This window comes from Daktulosphaira vitifoliae, unplaced genomic scaffold (genome assembly GCF_025091365.1).
Source record: "Daktulosphaira vitifoliae isolate Bord-2020 unplaced genomic scaffold, ASM2509136v1 Scaffold_1, whole genome shotgun sequence".
In the NCBI taxonomy this organism is placed as follows: domain Eukaryota; kingdom Metazoa; phylum Arthropoda; class Insecta; order Hemiptera; family Phylloxeridae; genus Daktulosphaira; species Daktulosphaira vitifoliae.
The window spans coordinates 10,828,958-10,853,190 of record NW_026099572.1 but is presented as its reverse complement, the minus strand read 5'-3'; the positions used below and the strand labels follow the sequence as shown (position 1 = coordinate 10,853,190).

The 24,233-nt window shown below is 27.3% G+C and overlaps 1 protein-coding gene across 50 annotated transcripts in view; it reads right to left on the bottom strand.

The window, feature by feature from the left end:
• LOC126896939 (uncharacterized) overlaps positions 1 to 24,233 on the bottom strand; it is a 97,361-nt gene that overhangs the window by 6,600 nt on the left and 66,528 nt on the right. For 9 of the 50 annotated variants that reach the window (XM_050670155.1, XM_050670153.1, XM_050670152.1 and 6 more), the window contains 13 exons: positions 10,669 to 10,698; positions 10,505 to 10,525; positions 10,245 to 10,274; positions 10,080 to 10,100; positions 9,821 to 9,850; positions 9,671 to 9,691; positions 9,190 to 9,219; positions 9,026 to 9,046; positions 8,767 to 8,796; positions 8,603 to 8,623; positions 8,179 to 8,199; positions 2,283 to 2,303; positions 142 to 162 (listed from right to left, as the gene is read on the bottom strand). In XM_050670155.1, the coding sequence (XP_050526112.1) occupies positions 142 to 162; positions 2,283 to 2,303; positions 8,179 to 8,199; positions 8,603 to 8,623; positions 8,767 to 8,796; positions 9,026 to 9,046; positions 9,190 to 9,219; positions 9,671 to 9,691; positions 9,821 to 9,850; positions 10,080 to 10,100; positions 10,245 to 10,274; positions 10,505 to 10,525; positions 10,669 to 10,698 (318 nt within the window). Of the gene's footprint in view, positions 1 to 141; positions 163 to 2,282; positions 2,304 to 8,178; positions 8,200 to 8,602; positions 8,624 to 8,766; positions 8,797 to 9,025; positions 9,047 to 9,189; positions 9,220 to 9,670; positions 9,692 to 9,820; positions 9,851 to 10,079; positions 10,101 to 10,244; positions 10,275 to 10,504; positions 10,526 to 10,668; positions 10,699 to 10,930; positions 10,952 to 11,094; positions 11,125 to 11,203; positions 11,259 to 11,318; positions 11,441 to 24,233 lie in introns of those variants that run through there. The other 41 variants (XM_050670158.1, XM_050670144.1, XM_050670156.1 and 38 more) reach the window with 39 other exon arrangements.

Sequence of the window (24,233 nt, the reverse complement as noted above, 5' to 3'; positions counted from 1 at the left end):
AAGAGAGAAAAACTAAGAAATAAGTAATGAAAATTTTGATTTACTATCTTCTGTTAAGGAATAAGTTGATATGATTTTTCAAATATTTATTCCTGATAAGTAAAATAACTGTTCATATTATTTATTTAAAAATATATTTACTTGGTATTAGCATATGTGAATCTGAAAAATAAATAAAATATCAAAACTAAATCAATTTAAGCTTTCCGCTTCGATGCGAAGCTGAGAAGGTATTAGTTTTATTATGATGTGTTTGTTTCCACTTTTACTCAGCTTTCACCGAACCGATTTCTTTCAACTATACGTCAAAAGATCACAAATTGTTTCTAGTCGAAGACATTACCTTCAAAAATTTCCCTCGTTTTCCGTAAATGGGGGAAGTCTCCAAAAACATTACAAATTTAAAAATCGTAATTTTCTTTATTTTTTCAATTTATTTTACTTAAAACTGCCATAACTTTTATTTTATTTTATGAGGAAATAAGTAATTTTTTTTACTCAACATGATTTTTTTTCATTGGATTTGTAGAAATTTCTGTAGGAGAATTATCTTATATACTTTAATTTTTATTGCAATACGCATATTCTGTCATGGAATAAAGTATTAAGTATAATTCTCATACTGGTGTTTCACAATTACTAAGTGAAAAAAATTCTATGTTGAGCAAAAAAAAAAAAATTTTTTTACAAAATAATAGTAGAAAATATTTCAAGTACTGGTTGTAACAAATAAGTTCAATTTTATTATTTAATACAAGGCATTCAACTTTTGGTAAGATACACGCACATGAATGACAGAATGCACATAAACCACACAGTGTTTTAGAATCAAAAAATTCCTCAAGATAAATACAAGCTAAATTTTAATCTTCAGCAATAAAAATGTTCAGTTTTTTTTTTTTGTTTAAAGTCAATGAATTCAATAATGATACTAATTTTTCGATAAACTTTTTTTAAAGTGGAGTCAGGAGGTTCAAAAATTGGTTTAGATACATTAATTTATATATTTTTTAGTTCACTGAATTTAAAACTGTTACTATTTTTTAAATATTTTGTTATTATAGAGGATTAGAGGGGTTTTAAATTAGGCTTATATTATACAAAAATTTGGTACTTTTAAAGTTCAAAATTCAAAATTAGTATTTTTTACACTCTTTAGAAAATATATTGGTTTTACTAAGGTGTATTTTTTTTTTGTGTCTGTTACCACTTTTTCTCAGCTCTTACCAAACGAATTTCTTTCAACGATACGTCAAAAAATCACAAATCGTATCTAGTCGAAGAAATTACTTTAAAAAATTTAAAAAATTTCTCTCGTTACTTCGGAAATGAGGGAAACTTCCAAAAAAGTTACAAATTTTAAAATCGCTAATTTTCTATATTTTTTCCATTTATTTTACTTAAAACTGCCATAACTTTTTCAAAAATGTACGAATTAATATAATTTTTTTTTATAGATACAAGAGGTATTTACCTATTATTTTGTATATTTTGTTTATAAATCTGACCCTTTACCTGCCCACAAGGGTATTCAAAATGACAACTTTTTCACAAAAAAATTACTTTTTCAACTTAACAATTAAAAGTGTCTGGAAAGTCTGACATTTTTATCTTAAATTAAAGCTAATGTAATAGAATTTATTATGAAAAATATAATTTCGGACTTTATTTTATCTTCACGGTGAAAATGGCTACCGAATGCTATTTTTGTATGAAAATAATAGATTTTATATTTTACATTTTTAACTTTATAATGTTATAACTTATTGAAAAGTATATGGATCAATACAATTTTTTTATGAGAAATAATATTTATATTTCTCTTTCATTCGACATACTTTATCTTTATCATGATATTAAAAAGGAACTAGCAGGTCATGTAGCTTTTGGATATTATATTTTGGATGATATTTTAACAAGGCTTCTCGCAATATCTATAAAGTGTTAAGTATAACTTTTTTCGATTTAAAAGAATTAATGTTAAAGTATAATAAGAATTGAAATGTATAATAGTTTTGAGCCTATTCATAAACCGCATAATTGATTTTAATTATTAATTGACAAAATTAATTTTAAATTTGCATATAGATTAAAAAAAAAATAAGTTTATTTTAGAAAATAAGAGGATAGTAATGCTTAATGAAAAAATATATGAAATAACAAATCAAAATTCGGATTTGCTATCATTAGTTAAGGAATATATTGATATGCTTTTCAAATATTTATACTTGATATGTAAAAATAAAAAAATATTGATAATATTTATTTAAAAATTTTATTACTTGGTGTATGCAAAGGTTGATCTGGAAAATTAAATGAAATATAAATAAAATATAAAAACTAATTATTTTAAGATTTTTATTGATTAATAATAATTTTACATAGGGTTTTTTAAGGCTTACAAACTCAATAAAAGAAACCACCAAATATTTTTTTAAATAATGACCAACAAGAAATCTAAGATAAAAATTCTCAAAACTTTCTGAACTATAGCCGCACACACACTATGTGTAACTAAGAAAACCCCCCAAAAAAATTCTATGATTTAAATTTCTATTAATTTATTAATTCATGATAAAAGAATTACTTTGTATTATTTAAAAAAATAAAATATTGCATGATAATTATAAAAATTCATATTTGATAAAATATATATTTATAGACTTTTTAACTACATTTCTTACTCTAAAAATCAAAATATTTATACATTTTGAAATAAAAATTTTAAAAAGATTCGTTATCAATCGGTTATTTTAATTTTTTAAATTGTAATCTTTAAAAAATTTGAGCTATATACTCCTTAATTAACTGGCACACATAAAGCTAAAAGTTTTGGAAAAATACGAAAAATTCCAGTGTTTTACATTTTTAGGCTACAGACATAGTTTAACGAAAAATATTATTATATATAATATTGTAGCTTTTGTAATTTTCTATAAAAAAACTGTTCTTAAAATTTTGCGTTTAGTTAATACTTTTTGGTTAAAATAATAAAACTCGAAAATACTCGTTAATTATAAAAATTTCCAATTATTTGGTTTTTTGGAATTATGTAGTTAAATTTTTGCATTATAAAAAAAATGTTAACATAATATTTGTTTAAAATAATTTTTTAAATAAAAAAGGTTATTAGATAATTTCGCTTAAAATTGATAATATTTGAAGTATTGATAAAAATATTCAAAATAATTGCCCAATACTTTTACCAAACACTTAAAAAAAAAAATGCGGTTATATTTATATGTATATATTCTATATGATTTACTATTAAAATCAAAGAATTTATTTATTATACGTCTGATTCAAAACTTTTTTTGTTGCCTGAGAGTATCGAGTTCTATAACCTTGTATCACCTAAAAGAAATATTGTTAAAAATAATTTTAAGTAACCTTTAAAGAAATATATATATATACTTGTAACAATAACTGTTTTTGTGATTCGTTCCTTGTTACACTTTTATTTAAATCTTATATAAGTTTTATGCCCCTTTGAGCTGAATCGTTTACTGAATTGTTTACCTTGTTGGTATTCGTGAGACTTGATAACTGAGATGTGTGTATAAGTAGAAAATTTTAATTTTGTATCGTTGAAAAATATTCTTTTAAAGTTCATTAAACAGGGATATTAATACATCACCATCAAATTTTTCTAAAAATAAAGGTACTTCATTTAAATTTAAAGACAGCTTTTTTTTTTGGTAGTCTTTATTGTCTTCGTCAATTTCAGCAAGTGTTGTCATTTGTTTTATCATTTTGATTTTAGTATCAACAAACAACAACTTATATTACCTTCAAACAATGAAAAAGCTATACATTCGTTTGTTAAATAGTGTAAATGATTGACTAACTTTCCAATAGCTATGTCAGAGATATTTTAATCAATATCTTTATATTGATACAATTTTTGTAAAAACTGAATATCATTTAATGGTGCACGTATTGACTCTGGTGCATAAATCCAATATATAATGTTACATTTTACAATAAAACATGTAAATAGAGTTAATGATTTTTCTTCATTTTTAGTTAAATTAAACTCAGTACGAAATAAATAAATTTTTAATGCATATATGGCTTTAGCCATCCACTTTGCCATGTGATAGTCTCCTGGTTTCTTAAATTGTATACCTACGGGGGTATACCTCCCAAAAAAATGATTGCAAGTTCAATAAACTTACGATAGTCTTCACGAAGATATTTTTTATAAATAGCAATATTATAATTATTCAAAATATTATCCAAGTTATCACCAACAACACTTCTTATTTCAATACTATTTATGCCTAAAACAAAATTATTTGTATTTACTTGGGACCAATTAACTTGGAACCTCTTAAATAGTGGGATATCAGGCCCAGAAATTGAAAATTTAGATTTCCCAAATACAGCTGCTAATACTATTTCTGATACGTGATGTCGGCAGCCAAAATATAATAAATCCCTTTCTAATTTTGTTCCAATAATATGCATGATTCTTTTATACTGCCAGTATTTGACACTGTAGTGTCAAATCCAATTGCTTGGACGTTTTTTATTGAGTCTCAACTTATCATATACAGCTGATGACATTTCAAGTCCGGTAGCAGCATGTATTTCTGGAACACCTAAAAGTTGTTCAGTACCAGTACCTGTAGCAATTACAGCCAATCTTTCAACTGGTTTGCCACTTATATCATGTAATAATATAGTATCCCAATGAATTGTTACTATTTTATCATTAATCTGAGAAAATTTTTCTTTAATTCTTATGTAATTTTTTTTTCGAAATTGTTCCCGTTGTTTTGCAATTGATGTCCAATTTAAAACATAAGACGATGGATCTAGAGATACAGCATCCAAAAAAGCCATTATTAAATGTATACAATCTCGACCACTAACGTTACATCTATCCAAAGCTGCAGATAGTCGAGAGGTTAATAATTCTTTGCGGAGCGTTTTTGTGGGATTTTCATATATTTTTATTTCTTGTTTTTGAACTATTTCTTTTTCGATGCAATCAATTTATGAATCAGATGAACAATTTTCAGAATCGGAAATATCAAATTCCGCTAAAATATTACAATACAATGTATAAAAATTTTTGTTATTTTATAAAAGCTTATATTTTTATTCATATGACTTAAATATAAAATTTATAAGTTAGGAACTGTAGTCGATTGGATAAAATGATACATCATACCATCACTGTTCACGGTTCGATACTCATAAAAATAAATGGATTTTTTTTTATATTAGTACTTTTGATGGACATACCTGAAGTAGAAGAAATGCCAATACCTGCAGATTTGCGTTTTTTTTTGTTTTCTTGTTCTATCCTTAGCTGTCGTATTTTTTCCATTAGTTCTTCTTTTTTATCAATACCTACCATACAGCCTGTTCGTCCATTTTGGCGCTGTTTGATTATAAATTGCTCATCCTCATCGTACTTAATAAGTATTGCATCTCTATGTGCTATATCGAACAAATCATTTAAAGAATCGCTAAATTCAGTTCGCTGTTTATTCAAACTTTCACTTGTTCTATTTATAGTTTTGGAGAGTGATTGCCACACCTCATAAAGTTTTTGTAGTTTCAATTTATATTTATGTAGTTCTTGTATAGGAACTTTTGCTTTTTTCCAGTATATAATACATTCTTCAATAATCAATGATGCACTGACATTAAAGTTAAGCTTGAAAATTCCCATATTATAGAATATAACACGGAAACAGTCACCATTCGAAGGTAATTTACTTCCGGTTATTTGATGTTTAAAAAATCCAACAAGAAAAATTGTTTGGTGAATTGACGACATATTTAACACAATTAAAAAATTGATACTTATTATAATATAAAAAAAGACAATCGCTAGTAGAGATATAAAGTTCAGAAACTAGATAAATATTGTGTTATCACGTCTTATAACTTTGTTAATGATATTATTTTCATTCTAAGATATTTTTTTTTTGTTATTGTACTTAGAAAAATTATCAGTAAACAGGTTTATCAAACGGAATCCAGAAATCATGATGTTGTGATGTCGGTTAGTTCCGCTGTCACAAATTACTTGAGTTAGTTTTACCTTGTGTGAGTTGTCGGCGAGCGATGTCGGGTCGTCTGTTGTACTTTTATTGACGTAATTAAGTTGAAGTATTGTAGTTTGGTTCTTAAACTTATTGAGAAAGATTTAAGAAACAACTTTAGTATTTAATATTTATTAGTGGTTTATTATAATTGTCATAAATAATCGTGAAAATATTTGTAATATTAATATATATAATTTATAGTACGGCGACGAAATTACGACTGATTGTTATTATAATAATTGCCCCGAATATGCACAAGTGGAGTGTTCAGCTATGTGCTGGATCAACACGACTTGTGCAATGGTTTATAATAATGGCTCAAAATGATATAAATAGTACAAAATAGTTCACGTTATAAAAATTAGAACATATCGATAAAATATTTTTACTATATTTATCAATACTTCAAAAATTATCAGTTTAAAGCGAAATTATCTAATAACCTTTTTTATTTTAAAAATTATTTTAAACAAATATTATGTTAACATTTTTTTTGTAATGCAAAAATTTAACTAGATAATTACAAAAAACCAAATAATTGGAAATTTGTATAATTAACCAGTATTTTCGAGTTTTATTATTTTAACCAAAAAGTATTAACTAAACGCGAAATTTTAAGAACAGTTTTTTTATAGAAAATTACAATAGCTACAATATTATATATAATAATATTTTTCGTTAAACTATGTCTGTAGCCTAAAAATGTAAAACACTGGAATTTTTCATATTTTTCCGAAACTTTTAGCTTTATGTGTGCCAGTTAATTAAGGAGTATATAGCTCAAATTTTTTAAAGATTACCATTAGACATAAAAGAAACAAATTTACGCCCGGCACTCCTGAAATTTCTCAAAAAAATTATTGTTCAAAAGTAAATAGCGGCCACCCTAACATGTATATATATTACACTTATAAATCATAAAATTTGTAATCAGGATATAAATAAGGAAATAAGAGATCATGTAGCTTTTGGAATAATCCACCAATTTTTTTTAATTAAATACTGTCTAAACATTTGCATCGAAGCATTCAGGACATTCATTAAGAATAATGAACTACCTGGTAGATGCTCGACCAGTAAAACAAATGAAATTGTTGCTCTTGTTCGTAAAATTATACGAAATAATCGTCGATTAACTATCAGAGAAGTTGTAGAAGACGTCGGAATATCTTTTGGTTCTTGCAAGAAATATCAATCAAAGAATTGGGCATAAGCCGAATCGCAGCCAAATTTGTTCCTCGTCTCTTAACCGATGAACAAAAACAAAACCGAAATATCATCTCTCAAGAACTTTTTGAAAGAGCAGAAACTGACCTAGACTTTTTAAAAAATATTATAACTGATGATGAAACTTAAATTTACGGGTATGATGTAACCAAGCGTCAATCGTCCCAGTGGAAATCAGCAAATTCACTAGACCAAAAAAAGCAAAGCAGGTGAAATCAAATGTAAAAGCCATGTTAATCACCTTTTTTCATTTTCGTGGTATAGTTCATTGTGAATGGTTGCCTCAAGGACAAACAGTATATCACCATTTTTAATTAGAAATCACGAAAAAATTACGTGAAAATGTTAGAAAAAAAAGGCCAGAAAATTGGAAAAGTGGTTCTTAGATATTGCATCACAATAACGTCCCGACCCACAGCTCATTTGTCAGTTCTTAGCGAAAAATCAAACTCCAGTAGTTCCACAACCACCATATTCACCCGACCTGGCCACAAGCGACTTTTTTTTGTTTCCGAAATTAAAATCTATGCTCAAAGGACGTCGTTTTCAAACAATTGATGACATAAAACAAAATAAGAAAATCGATCTAAAGGACATTCCAATTAGTGCCTACCAGGAATGTTTTCAAAAGTGGAAAAGAAGATGACAGCGGTGTATTGCTTCCCAGGGAGATGATATTGAAGGTGATAATGTGTATATGGAATAATATTGAGTTAATAAAGTTTTATTTGAAGAAACCGGGTATTTTTTTATCACACCTCGTAAATATTTAATCATATCAAAACGTAATATAATGATTTTACCGAGTTTGAGTAAATTAAGCAACTAATTAACCGTATGTAAAGAAACAAATTATTTGTGATAAATGTTATTTTGTAATTTTTACCTGGTGTTTTAAATGTATCATCTAAATAATAATATAGAATTATGTTAAAAAATATTTCATTCAGATAATTTCATTTTAATGCAGTTTAAATTAAGTTTATGTTCTTATTAAATAATAAAAAATTGCAAATTTAGTAGTGTAATAACAATTGAATTTTATTTTCGCTCGATTTCTATTCATTAGGTGTTGGTTCACCTGTTAAATTATAAAAAAACTTAAATTTGATCATAATAAGTGAAAAAACTTACTATTGTATATAGAAAAAATGAATATTATACTTATTATTTTCTAAGGTGAAAAATAATTATTTAATCATATGAAAATTATTTACAATGAATTTTTCGAGGTTTATGTAAATTAAAAAGTTCAATATCTATATAGAAAAACAAGTTATTTGTGATAAATATTATTTGGTAATTTTTACCTGGTGTATTTAATGTATCATCTAAAAAATAATAAAGCGTTATGTTAAAAAATATTTCATTTAGAAAATTTCATTTTAATGGTACATAATTAGATTTAAATTCTTAGTAGATATTAAAAAATTGTAAATTTAGTAGTATAATAACAATTGAATTTTATTCTCACTCGATTTCTGTTCAATAGGTGTTGGTTCACCTGTTAAATTATAAAAAAACTTAAATTTGATCATAATAAGTGAAAAAACTTACTATTGTATATAGAAAAAATGAATATTATACTTATTATTTTCTAAGGTGAAAAATAATTATTTAATCATATGAAAATTATTTACAATGAATTTTTCGAGGTTTATGTAAATTAAAAAGTTCAATATCTATATAGAAAAACAAGTTATTTGTGATAAATATTATTTGGTAATTTTTACCTGGTGTATTTAATGTATCATCTAAAAAATAATAAAGCGTTATGTTAAAAAATATTTCATTTAGAAAATTTCATTTTAATGGTACATAATTAGATTTAAATTCTTAGTAGATATTAAAAAATTGTAAATTTAGTAGTATAATAACAATTGAATTTTATTCTCACTCGATTTCTGTTCAATAGGTGTTGGTTCACCTGTTAAATTATAAAAAAACTTAAATTTGATCATAATAAGTGAAAAAACTTACTATTGTATATAGAAAAAATGAATATTATACTTATTATTTTCGAAGGTGAAAAATAATTATTTAATCATATGAAAATAATTTACAATGAATTTTTCGAGGTTTAAGTAAATTAAAAAGTTTAACATCCATAATGGAAAAAACAAGTTATTTATGATAAATATTATTATTATGATTAATATTATTATTAATATTATTATGATAAGGATATTAATAAGGAACTAGCAGATCGTGTAGCTTTTGGAATAATTCATCAATTTTTTAAAATTAAACACTATCTAAAGATTTGCATCGAAGCGTTTTTTTTTTATAGTGATTTTAATCACTGTCAGATATGATTATACTTGATCCATCTATGCCACGACCCCCCCCCCACCACTGAGTTTTTTTATAATGTTTACCTGGTGTATTTAATGTATCATCTTAAAAAATATAAAGCGTTATGTTAAAAAATATTTCATTTTAATGGTACATAATTAGATTTAAATTCTTAGTAGATATTAAAAAATTGTAAATTTAGTGTTATAATAACAATTGAATTTTATTCTCACTCGATTTCTGTTCAATAGGTGTTGGTTCACCTGTTAAATTATAAAAAAACTTAAATTTGATCATAATAAGTGAAAAAACTTACTATTGTATATAGAAAAAATGAATATTATACTTATTATTTTCTAAGGTGAAAAATAATTATTTAATCATATGAAAATTATTTACAATGAATTTTTCGAGGTTTATGTAAATTAAAAAGTTCAATATCTATATAGAAAAACAAGTTATTTGTGATAAATATTATTTGGTAATTTTTACCTGGTGTATTTAATGTATCATCTAAAAAAAAATAATGCGTTATGTTAAAAATTATTTCATTCAGAAAATTTCATTTTAATGGAGTTTAAATTAAGTTTATGTTATTATTAGATAATAAAAAATTGCAAATTTAGTAGTATAATAACAATTGAATTTTATTCTCACTCGTTTTTTGTTCATTATATATTCCAAAACCTGTTAAATTATAAAAAAACTTAAATTTGATCATAATAAGTGAAAAAACTCACTATTGTATATAGAAAAAATGATAACTATATTTATTATTTTTTAAGGTGAAAAATAATTATTTAATCATAAGAAAATGATTTACACTGAATTTTTTGAGGTTTAAGTAAATTAAAAAGTTTAACATCCATAATGGAAAAAACAAGTTATTTATGATAAATGTTTTTTATAATGTTTACCTGGTGTATTTAATGTATCATCTAAAAAATAATAAAGCGTTATGTTAAAAAATATTTCATTTAGAAAATTTCACTTTTATGGTACATAATTAGATTTAAATTCTTAGTAGATATTAAAAAATTGTAAATTTAGTAGTATAATAACAATTGAATTTTATTCTCACTCGATTTCTGTTCAATAGGTGTTGGTTCACCTGTTAAATTATAAAAAAACTTAAATTTGATCATAATAAGTGAAAAAACTTACTATTGTATATAGAAAAAATGAATATTATACTTATTATTTTCTAAGGTGAAAAATAATTATTTAATCATATGAAAAAGATTTACAATGAAATTTTCGGAGTTTAAGTGAATTAAAAAGTTTAATTTCCATAATGAAAAAAACAAGTTATTTGTGATAAATATTATTTGGTAATTTTTTACCTGCTGTATATAATGTATCATCTAAAAAATAATAAAGCGTTATGTGAATAATATTCTATTCAGAAAATTTCATTTTATTGGAGTTTTAATTAAGTTTATGTTATTATTAGATAATAAAAAATTTCAAATTTAGTAGTATAATAACAATTGAATTTTTTTCTCACTCGATTTTTGTTCATTATATATTCCAAAACCTGTTAAATTATAAAAGTAGTTAAATTTTGTTTCAATAAGTGAATAACTTAAAAATTTGTTTTCAATAAATAGTTTTACCTTTATTGACGAATAAAAGAATATATGCTAAAATACTTATTATTCTGAAACTGTTCTGAAAATGATTTTCAAACACTATTAATTGAATTTCAGTAAAATTTTTTGAATTGCATACCATTTTTGCTTTTAACATGAATATTAATGAGATATTAATATTAAAGAATGTATTATTAATGATATTAACTAATGAAAAAAAAAATTTATTGAAGTGATATATTTAAATTCAGATTTTATATATTTATATAAAATGTTGGTAGAATTGATTTTTTTGTGAACTTTTGTAACAAACTAAAAAAGAATTCAATTTGCGTATTAGGAATAGTATTTACCTAATCACGTCATTTTTTAAAAAATCTGCCGCACATTTATATAATTCTACACTATAAATCATAACTTTAAACTAAATTCATAATTTAATTTTTGTTATAATTCCTGAACTTTTTATACGTGACTTAGATTAGATTACTTATTTTATAGTTTGATTCAATTTATTAGCACAAATATTTTTTGATTAGTTTTGCATTTTTTTTTTTCTAGATTTGGAATAAATATTAGACGGTACTTGGTTAATTCATTATTAGCAAATTTGATTATATTATTTAGAAATTTGTTTTTTTTTGGTGGTGTGGGGTGCAAATATGTTTCAGAAATTACAGTAGTGGAGATTGCCTTCTACTCCTTCGTTACCATAATTATATGTCAATGAAGGGTCAAAACCATTATTTATTTGAAATAAGATATTGTCTATTGGGCTAATAATTACAAATTAATTTGACTAATCCATATTCATAATTAACTGTTTGTGTATGAAATAATGTTCTTTGTTTTACTAATTGGCATTAATTAGTTTTCAATCAAATTAAAATTTTAGTTTATCCAAATATGTTGCAACAAAGTAAATTAATTTATATGATTGTCTATATTGTAATTAAATATCCTATTATCTTTCCAAATTACACTTTGAAACATAAAAGCTAACCATGTTAATGTATACAATATAAAGTTAAACTTTATACTTATATTTTTTATTAAATATGTCAATACTATAAGTTGATATTTTATTTTACTGACAATCAAATAATATGTTTGTGTGCTATTTCTAAGAAAAAAATGTAATTTAAAATTTGTAGGAATTTTTCCTTCAATGCAAAACTGAGAAGGTATTAATTTTACTATGTGTTTCATTTTTTTTGGTGTCTGTTACCACTTTTTCTCAGCTCTCGTCGAACCAATTTCTTTTAAAGTTACGTCAAAAGATCACAAATTGTATCTTTGAGTCGAAGACATTACGCTCAAAAATTGAAAAAAAAAATACCTCGTTGCCCGTAAATTGGGGAAACCTTCAAAAAAATTACAAATTTAAAAATCGCTAATTTTCGAAATTTTCAAAATTTTTTTTAGTTAGCATTGTCATAACTTTTTCAAAATGACCAAATAAATGTAATTTTTTCTTTATAAATGCATGATGTCTTTATCTATCATATGTTATATTTTTTTTTTATAAATTTAACCCTTTACCTGCACACAAGGGAGGATTCAAAATGACAACATTTTCGCGAAAAATTAACTTTTGAAAGTGTTCCGGAAAGTCTGACACTTTTATATATAACTTAAATTAAAGTTAATGTAATATACTTTATTATGGAAAAAAAAAATGTATTTTGTCTTCACGGTTAAAATGACTACCGAATGCTATTTGACTAAAATAAAGTTACGGAACATACACCAAGTAACTTTAACTGATTAGAACAATAAAATGGCAAGAATTCATGGTTGAAATGTTGGAAGATCAAGGTTAACAATAAAAACCCAGCACAGGGGGGTCGCGGAACAGTGATGACGTGGCATAGATGGATCAAGTATAATCATATCTGACAGTGATTAAAATCACTATAAAAAAAAAACGCTTCGATGCAAATCTTTAGACAGTATTTAATTTTAAAAAATTGGTGAATTATTCCAAAAGCTACATTATCTGCTAGTTCATTATTAATATCCTAATTTAGATAAAGTATGTCGAATGAAAAAGGGAATATTAAAAAATATTATTTCTCATAAAAATATTGTGTTGATCCATACACTTTTCAATAAGTTATAGCATTATAAAGTTAAAAATGTAAAAAATGAATTCGAGAATTTTCACACAATAATAGCATTCGGTAGCCATTTTCACCGTGAAGATAAAATAAAGTCCGAAATTTTTTTTTTGCATAATAAAGTAAATCCATTAGCTTTAATTTAAGATATATATAAAAGTGTCAGACTTTCCGGAACATTTTCAAAAGTCAATTTACTAGTAATTTCACTACTTATAACTCACAGTTACCATTTCAACAAAGTTTCTATTTACATTATTTTATTAATTCATTTCTTGTTATTAGCATTTATTTTATTAGTCAATTGGTATTTTTGTCATTTATTTGTCTGTGTTTTTATAATAATTGAAAGAATTTTATGTTAAAAAAATGTAAAGATAATTTTTGTCATTAGTTGTGAATATTTCTATTATTGTTGATTTTTTAGATATTTTATTATTGGTTATTATAGAATGAAAGAAGTATGTTCTATATACATTTATTCATTGGTAGGAATTAAAATATTAAAAAGTGAAACTTAAGTTATAAAACTATTTTTTTTTTAATTATTAAACTTTACTAGTTGACTATTTTTTAGAAAACTTTTTAACTTCACTAATTTAATTTTCTGTTAAAATAACATAGCTTTTTTCAGTTAATATTATATTATATTTATATAGCAATAATTATAATTTTCTAGATTTTTTCAAAAATTAATATAATTTTTAACTGATTATTTTTAATAACTAGTTTTAAAGATAAACCAGTTCAACTAACACAAAAATATACAACACAAACAAAAAAAGTTTTTGTTTTTTCCTAAGTTATATGGTATGATGAGTTGTTTGATAGTCTAGGAACAATGGAAGACGAAAGAGAAGTCTATACATTTGCAAAAGTAAGAAAAAAAAGATCTAAAGTTTATCTCTAACTAAGGCGTATAAAAAGGGTACTCTTGACTCAAGAGCCTTGAGTGATGATAATTTGAAAAAAAGGTGGAAAGAGTATTTTGAAAAATTACTGAATATCCAAAAAAAACATTAGAGGATATCTCGTGAAACGAGGGGCTGGTAGATTTAATTAGCGAGAAAGAGGTATGGGAGGCTGTGGCGTCAATGAAAAAGTATAAAGCAATAGGACCAGGTGAAGTGCTAGTAGAAGTGTGGAAAATATTAGGCGGTGTTGGCAATCCAACTTAGGAACCACACACCTATTGCTTAAAACCCATACACTTATCCACCCGACAAATAGAATACTATCAATGACATGATACTTGGGCACTTGGTAGACGCAGACGGAATTCAAAAACAACCCGAAAAACTTCTGGTCATCAAAGAATTCCCAACTCCACGTAAAGTAAAGGAGCTTCGCAGATTTCTGGGATAATGCAATTGGTACAGCCAGTTTGTAGACAACTATGCTGACATCATCGTACCCCTCACTCATCTATTAAAAAAAGGTATTAGATGGAAATGGTCAGGTAACGAACAGAAGGCGTTTGACACCATAAAGAACGCCCTGTGCGACTCCCCAAAGATTTGTCCTCCTGACTATGGTAAACCCTTTTGCCTCCAAACCGATGCAAGCGAAATAGGTGTAGGAGCTGTTCTTTTCCAACGGGGTGACAGACCTGAGGAAAGACAAGTAATCACCTACGCTAGCAAAAAGTTAAGTGAGACACAAAAGCGTTATACAGCAATCGAAACACCTGTTTCTGAGAAAGAGTTAATATCGTGGCAATTGGATGACTTATATGTAAAATCTGTAATGGATAGCATATCCTCCGATTGCCCGGCCAACAATACACGACGGTCCAAAGCCCAAAAGAAATATTTTATCGTGTTTGATGGCTTCCTCCGGAAATTCGGTGGTATATCAAAAGACGACCCCTCACCAATCCCATCTATAGTGGTACCACTCAGTAAATCACAAATAACAATTTGGTGGTACCACGATCACTCTCTAGCAAGTCATCTTGGTTGGAAAGAAACTTTCAGGGTTGTTCGACAAAGGTTTTATTGGAAAAATATAAAAGAGGACGTTAGGAAATATGTTAGGGCATGTCACATTTGCGCTTGCACAAAACCCCTAAATAGAAAACCTGAAGACCCTCTAAGACCTAGAAAACCACGACAGCCATGGGAAGTTATAAGTATAAATTTGATGGACCTCTACCCTAGAACTGCTAGAGGGAAAACGTCTATACTTGTAGTCACTGATTGCTATAGCATATGGATTGAAGCTTACCCATTAGGCTCCGCCACCTCTAAAGTAATTATTCACTTGAACGCGAACACTTCTCGCGTTTCGGGTAACCTCGCGTGTGTTTGAACGACAACGGAACTCAGTTCACTTCTAACGAAATGCTCAGAGCACTCGAGCGATGGGGGCGATTAGTTGGGCATTCATTGTTCCAGTGTGGTCCCTTACAATGCTTACACGGTAGCGGTGGCTTTGTGGGTGGGTTTTTGTCTGGGCGGGTGGCCGATTTTGTAAACTATCCCTATTTCGTGCTACCGTGTTATTCTGGGGCATATCTACTATATCAACCGGGTCTAAACCGTGAGTCTCTCATGCTATAATAGAAACATCTGCTGGAATATGAGGCCGGGGTGGTAGGAAGGCGGTGGCTAGGTTGTTCCCTTCCGCCCCAATTAAAGCCTCAAGAATACAAAGTAGGTCGTTACGGCTAGCGGTGTGAGGAATATTCCTGAAAGCACATTCGTGTTTGATCTCAGTGAGAGACATTTTGTTTAATATTTTTGCCATTTCCGAATTTAGTGTAAATAAAAGTGGTGAAAAGAAAGAGTAGAAAAAAAAAAAGTATTTAAAATTAAGAGAAAAATAAAAACAAAAAAAACTAAGTGAGTTAGTATGTATTTAATGGAGTGGGTATTGATTATATTTATATATATCTATAGATAAATTCAATACAATCACTATTCCTATTAAATAAGAAGAAATGTTGAAAGAAAACAACAAAAAACTGAAACTAAAATATTTATTAAATTAACAAGAGGAAAAATAAAAACAGAAAATATTTTTTTGAAAAGGGGAATGAATGAGAGAGGAAAAAAAAAGTTTAAATAAATAACAAAATTAAATTTGCTAATAGTACAATGTATAAGAGTGGTATTAGGTAAAGGGAAAGACAAAAAAACTAAAAATTTTTTTTAAAGGAAGCAATATCTGATTAAGACTTAAACAAAAATGTGTGCGTATATGTTAAGTATTTATGTATATGATGTGATTTTTTTTTTTTTTTTTAATAAGAATAATGAAATATGAAGGGCAAAAAAAAAAGTTTAAGCTAGTGGGTATTGACAATAAATAAATAATACAAATATTTTTATAAATTTAACACTGTCACTATCTTTTGATAACTGATTTTTTTTTTTTTTAATTTTGATTACTATTAATAGTTAAAAACTATTTTTATTTTATCGGAAATGGAGAAAAACTTTTTATTTGACAATCGCTATACGTTGCTGTAGTAATACTCAATCTATTAATTATACTTCTGTTGGCTTTAATTTCTTTTGAGAAAAAAAAACAATAATATATATAGTAATGTTTAACCACAAAATGTAACTAATCGTACTGTGTTAATCGAAAATTAGATGTATTTTTCTATAAAATATAGTATACGCTAATTACGTAAACAAACAGTACGGATTACTATGGCAAACGAACTTAAAATTATAAAAATATTGGACTTATCGTTTTTGTTAACAATACAATTTTTGAGTCAGCGGCATGTTGTCACGGAAACGATTACGCACACCTTCCCAGTCGTCCACCATCTCCTCGATGGTAGTAAAGCCACCAGCAGTTACCTCAGTGGCCTGAAGGTCACTGGAGGGTGCTTGCTTGGCACACCCTCCGACAATTACTTGAGCGCGAACGCCCCCTGGACCCTGCCTCACCAGTTCCACGGTTCTGGCACAGTCGCTGGATGACGACTGGGTTAGGCCTGTAGCGACACCTTTCCCAGCCGGCCCTGGAGACTCAACGTCAACCACAACCTTATAACCATTCAAAACGAACTAACAGCGTACCGGCGACAAGCACGAAAGTCATGCCATCGACATCAACCGTCACTGTAAGTGCCAAGTCTGGTCCCGGCTCTACCACGTCGTCAGCTAAATCTTATGTTGGAATGACGTATAAGGAGAAAAAAAGACAACGCATGGTGGATTACCGGAGGCAGAAGAAACAGGAATAGATAGAGGAAGAGAAAAAAATTTTTATCGACTGAGATTTAGTTCACCGGTTGCACAGCTTAGTGAGGGAGAGTTGACACGGCCCGTAATAGCGCAATATTCATTTACAGTGAACTAGCATGTTATCCAGTCGTGATTATCAGTTGTCCACCGTCGCACTCATTAGTGTTGACGATAACACAAGTTTGTCTTATCCGGCGGCCGGTAGATAGGACAGGTCAGAGGGGTACAGCACCGCGAGACACGTCGGCGACTATGTAAACGAGTTCATCTGTGGCTTACATCCGCCGTACGTGTCGTCGAGATATACCCGCGCCATGTATTGTACACCTGTACTATTTACATCTTTTAGTATTCCTTTTTTTTAATATTATCATTGTTATTAAAATAAACTGACTCAAAGTTATACCAAATTTCAAACACGGTGTTACGTTTATTATTAAACACCTTTATACTGTGTCAATCCGCAACCTTAGGACGTGCCCGATTCCCCGAACTAGGGAACTGCGCTTGTTGTGACGGCTCGTAGCCCCGTAGTGTACGATTCCCTCACAAAATTAGTGCAGCGAAACGGAATACCAATACATTTGGTATTAACCAACCTAACGGTTGTAAAAAAAAAAAAAAGTAAATTTTATAGTCAGGTAAAGGGTCAGATTAATAAAAAAAAATATACCAAATGATAGATAAAAACATTATGCATCTAACAAAAAAAAAATTATATTGATTTGTTCAATTTTGAAAAAGTTATAGAATTATAAAGTTAAAATATTAAATATAAATCCTATTACATTAGCTTTAATTTAAGTTATATATAAAAATGTCAGACTTTCCGGAACACTTTAAAAAGTTAAGTTAAAAAAGTTAATTTTTTGTGAAAAAGTTGACATTTTGAATCCACCCTGTGGACAATCAAAGGGTCAAATTTATAAAAAAAATATATCAAAGGATAAGTAAGATCATTATGATTCTAATTAAAAAAGATTATATTGATTTGTTCAATTTTGAAAAAAATTATGGCAGTTTTAAGTAAAAAAAAGTTGAATAAATTTTAAAAATTAGTGAGGGTAATGTCTTCGATTACATATTAAGATACGATTTGTGATCTTTTGACGTATCGTTGAATGAAATCGGTTTGATGAGAGCTGAGCAAATGTGATACCAGACACAAAAAAAAATACACATCATAGTAAAACCAATACCTTCTCAGCTTCGCATCGAAGCTAATAATTAAAAAAAATATTTTGTGGTTATACTTAATTACTTATTATTTTTAAATTATTTAAATTAACTTTTTAAGTTCATCATTTCTTGTAAGGGTATCAATTTTGTTGACACAAGGGTTCTTTTCTTATAGCAGTTAACTCCTGTTTGTCTTTTACCCAGAAATTACATAAATTGTGTCCTACACAAAATACAACAAACATATGTGCAAAGATGGGCAAGTAAATGGAACTAATTAACTCAAGTTGAATTTAGTGAAGTATGAACAATGTCGATAGATTAACAGTTAAAATTTAACAAACTATAAATTTAACTAGCTAAGTTGAAATATAAGTTAATTTAATTTCTTAACTTAATTAGTTTAAAAAGTTTATTTAATTTAAAAATAATTTTTTAGCTAAAATCTCTTAAAATTATTTTTTATTGGTCGATGATGTAAGGTAATGCGTAATCCAATATACGTTTGGGCGGGTACACAAAACGTTCCCGATAAGTAATATTAGTATGTGTTAAAAATATATTTAGTTCACTTTAGCGTTTGCTAATATTTCACCAACACTGATGGTTGACGCGTAACAGTACACGTTCAGCCGTGTACACAAAATGTACCCGATAAGTAATATCAATATGTGTGTTAAAATATATTTAGTTCACTTTAGCTTTTGCGAATATTTCACCAACACGGATGCTTGACGCGTAACGGTCGACGAAAATGTTATATAAAACAAAACCAACCAAAAGGTAGAAAAGTAAACACGGAAACGGATTCGAGTAACCAGTTAGGTGTACGTCGTAAACGGAACAGAACGCAATATCCGTAATCCATATTCGGCGGCGGCCTTATCTCAGTGTCAAGGGCGGGGAGACAACCGTTGACAACCGATTGTCATATTAATAGCTGGACGGCTGATATCGAGAGAGACACGGGCGAGCACCAGCCTAGAGCAAAAGGCGGTGCTGTGTCAAAGGGAAAGCTATGAATCAATTTTCAACTTTTAAAGTTGAATCTTCTTTTTTTCCTCGTCTTAATACAAACTACTTGGGATCGGCCACTCTTATCCTAAACTTCCATTTAACACTATCTCCCACATCATCTACGTTTACATTAGTCGCCTCATACACAGTATTTTCTTTGCTTCCCTAAACTTTTCTATTAGTTGCCTCACACAAAATAATGACTGCGTTGTTGACTTACCAGGCATAGATCCTAACTGGTTTTTAGATTTCGATGTCTAATTTTTTATTCTCTTATCTATTACCTTTCCAAATTTTTATACTATGACTCATAACCTTTATGCCTCTATTATTTCCACACTCCTATTTGTTTCCTTTACTTTTAAAGAGTGCACAATACTATTCCTCCATTAATTTGGGACTTTCCCTTCTAATGAGATTTTATTTAAAAGATCCTTCAACCACCTTATGCCAACACCGCCTAATATTTTCCACACTTCTACTAGCACTTCACCTGGTCCTATTGCTTTATACTTTTTCATTGATGCCACAGCCTCCCATACCTCTTTCTCGCTAATTAAATCTACCAGCCCCTCGTTTCACGAGATATCCTCTAATGTTTTTTTTGGATATTCAGTAATTTTTCAAAATACTCTTTCCACCTTTTTTTCAAATTATCATCACTCAAGGCTCTTGAGTCAAGAGTACCCTTTTTATACGCCTTAGTTAGAGATAAACTTTAGATCTTTTTTTTCTTACTTTTGCAAATGTATAGACTTCTCTTTCGTCTTCCATTGTTCCTAGACTATCAAACAACTCATCATACCATATAACTTAGGAAAAAACAAAAACTTTTTTTGTTTGTGTTGTATATTTTTGTGTTAGTTGAACTGGTTTATCTTTAAAACTAGTTATTAAAAATAATCAGTTAAAAATTATATTAATTTTTGAAAAAATCTAGAAAATTATAATTATTGCTATATAAATATAATATAATATTAACTGAAAAAAGCTATGTTATTTTAACAGAAAATTAAATTAGTGAAGTTAAAAAGTTTTCTAAAAAATAGTCAACTAGTAAAGTTTAATAATTAAAAAAAAAATAGTTTTATAACTTAAGTTTCACTTTTTAATATTTTAATTCCTACCAATGAATAAATGTATATAGAACATACTTCTTTCATTCTATAATAACCAATAATAAAATATCTAAAAAATCAACAATAATAGAAATATTCACAACTAATGACAAAAATTATCTTTACATTTTTTTAACATAAAATTCTTTCAATTATTATAAAAACACAGACAAATAAATGACAAAAATACCAATTGACTAATAAAATAAATGCTAATAACAAGAAATGAATTAATAAAATAATGTAAATAGAAACTTTGTTGAAATGGTAACTGTGAGTTATAAGTAGTGAAATTACTAGTAAATTGACTTTTGAAAATGTTCCGGAAAGTCTGACACTTTTATATATATCTTAAATTAAAGCTAATGGATTTACTTTATTATGCAAAAAAAAAATTTCGGACTTTATTTTATCTTCACGGTGAAAATGGCTACCGAATGCTATTATTGTGTGAAAATTCTCGAATTCATTTTTTACATTTTTAACTTTATAATGCTATAACTTATTGAAAAGTGTATGGATCAACACAATATTTTTATGAGAAATAATATTTTTTAATATTCCCTTTTTCATTCGACATACTTTATCTAAATTAGGATATTAATAATGAACTAGCAGATAATGTAGCTTTTGGAATAATTCACCAATTTTTTAAAATTAAATACTGTCTAAAGATTTGCATCGAAGCGTTTTTTTTTTATAGTGATTTTAATCACTGTCAGATATGATTATACTTGATCCATCTATGCCACGTCATCACTGTTCCGCGACCCCCCTGTGCTGGGTTTTTATTGTTAACCTTGATCTTCCAACATTTCAACCATGAATTCTTGCCATTTTATTGTTCTAATCAGTTAAAGTTACTTGGTGTATGTTCCGTAACTTTATTTTAGTCAAATAGCATTCGGTAGTCATTTTAACCGTGAAGACAAAATACATTTTTTTTTTCCATAATAAAGTATATTACATTAACTTTAATTTAAGTTATATATAAAAGTGTCAGACTTTCCGGAACACTTTCAAAAGTTAATTTTTCGCGAAAATGTTGTCATTTTGAATCCTCCCTTGTGTGCAGGTAAAGGGTTAAATTTATAAAAAAAAAATATAACATATGATAGATAAAGACATCATGCATTTATAAAGAAAAAATTACATTTATTTGGTCATTTTGAAAAAGTTATGACAATGCTAACTAAAAAAAATTTTGAAAATTTCGAAAATTAGCGATTTTTAAATTTGTAATTTTTTTGAAGGTTTCCCCAATTTACGGGCAACAAGGTATTTTTTTTTTCAATTTTTGAGCGTAATGTCTTCGACTCAAAGATACAATTTGTGATCTTTTGACGTAACTTTAAAAGAAATTGGTTCGACGAGAGCTGAGAAAAAGTGGTAACAGACACCAAAAAAAATGAAACACATAGTAAAATTAATACCTTCTCAGTTTTGCATTGAAGGAAAAATTCCTACAAATTTTAAATTACATTTTTTTCTTAGAAATAGCACACAAACATATTATTTGATTGTCAGTAAAATAAAATATCAACTTATAGTATTGACATATTTAATAAAAAATATAAGTATAAAGTTTAACTTTATATTGTATACATTAACATGGTTAGCTTTTATGTTTCAAAGTGTAATTTGGAAAGATAATAGGATATTTAATTACAATATAGACAATCATATAAATTAATTTACTTTGTTGCAACATATTTGGATAAACTAAAATTTTAATTTGATTGATGGAAGACGAGCAAACAGTAGTATTCATAAATGAAACAGTTGCTTTATGTAAAAGGATTGATAATAATATGAGCGAAGAGGAGATTGTAAGAAACGTTATGAAAGGATTAAAACCCAACATTGCTAGATACATAGGTATTCTTGAAAATCGCAATTTGGATGAGTTAAAAAAGAACATTCAAAAATATGAAATGATAGAATTTATGATCACAGGTGACACATTTAAGAGTCCGTATGAAATTAAGCAATCTATTATAAGTGAAAAAATCAACAAAATAACAAAAATTAACGATAATGACCAATTACAACAAATTAGCAACGAAATAACAGTATTAAAACAAAATCTGCAAAACATTAATGAACACATTAATCTTACAAATAACAAATATCACAATAATAACTCAAACAACAACAATTTTTATAAAGACCAAAACTCGCGCCAACCTGCTCGTAATCGTCAAAATAATCCTTCATTTACAAATAGACAATTTCATAATAATTACACACCACAAAGAAAATACAACACACCATTTAATCAGCAGGACACTTCGTATTTTAATTCAAACAGTAATTTTAGGAGTAATGCTTACACTTACCCTCACAATAGAGATTACAATTACACTCCTAACACTCATTATAACACACCAGCATACAAACAATATCCAAATTTCACAAACTCTAATAATAATTTTAATAATTTTGATACACAAAATTTTAATTCAAAAAATAATACTTATAAACCTAAGGGTAACAACTACCAATATCAATCAACAAATAACATAAAATGCAAAATATGCAAAAAAACTAATCATAACTCCGATGAGTGCTTTTATAGGAATAACAAAGTTATTTGCCAATTGTGTGAATCTGTGGGTCACACTGCTCCTTTTTGTCAAAAAAACCAAAAAAACTTGAATCAAGGTTAAACGAGCATGCTGAAATTAACAGTTCACCTTTTCATTCAGCAAATAATTGCATTAATAATTTAACAAAAACACCTATTCCTATTGCTTTACATTTTTTCGCTTCTTTTGTAAATAAAATATTTCCAATAACTATTGATACAGGTTCAAATATATCATGTATCACACACAATTTATTACCACCAGACACAATCATGAACACTTGTACTTTACAAATAAGGGGACCTGATAATACACCACTAAAGGTTCTTGGTACAACAAACATTGTTTTGTCAATAATGTCAATAAACTATAACATTTTAGTGCATGCAATCGAAAATTTATCTTGTCCAATACTTCTCGGAAACGATTTCTTAGAAAAAAATAATAGCTTAATTGATTTTGATAATCAGCTTCTTATATTAAACAATACAAATGTAGTAAAAACACATTTCATACACCATCAAAATGTTAATCAAATAAACGTCAACTTCATCGAAAAAACTATCGATCTACTTGATGCCCCTGAAAATTACTCAATCGCTCATTGCATTTCAGCTGACCTAAAAATGAACAATGGCTTAGCATTGGACATCTGTAAAAAATATGGTAGACTAACCTCATCATTGTCACAATTAAACCCACAAGTAGGAGACGCCATTCCACTTGTTTCAAACAACAGAGTCATTTACTTTTTAATAACAAAAATAAACTACTTCGATAAACCAAATTATTATGACATAAGAAAAACCCTGAACAATTTAAAACTA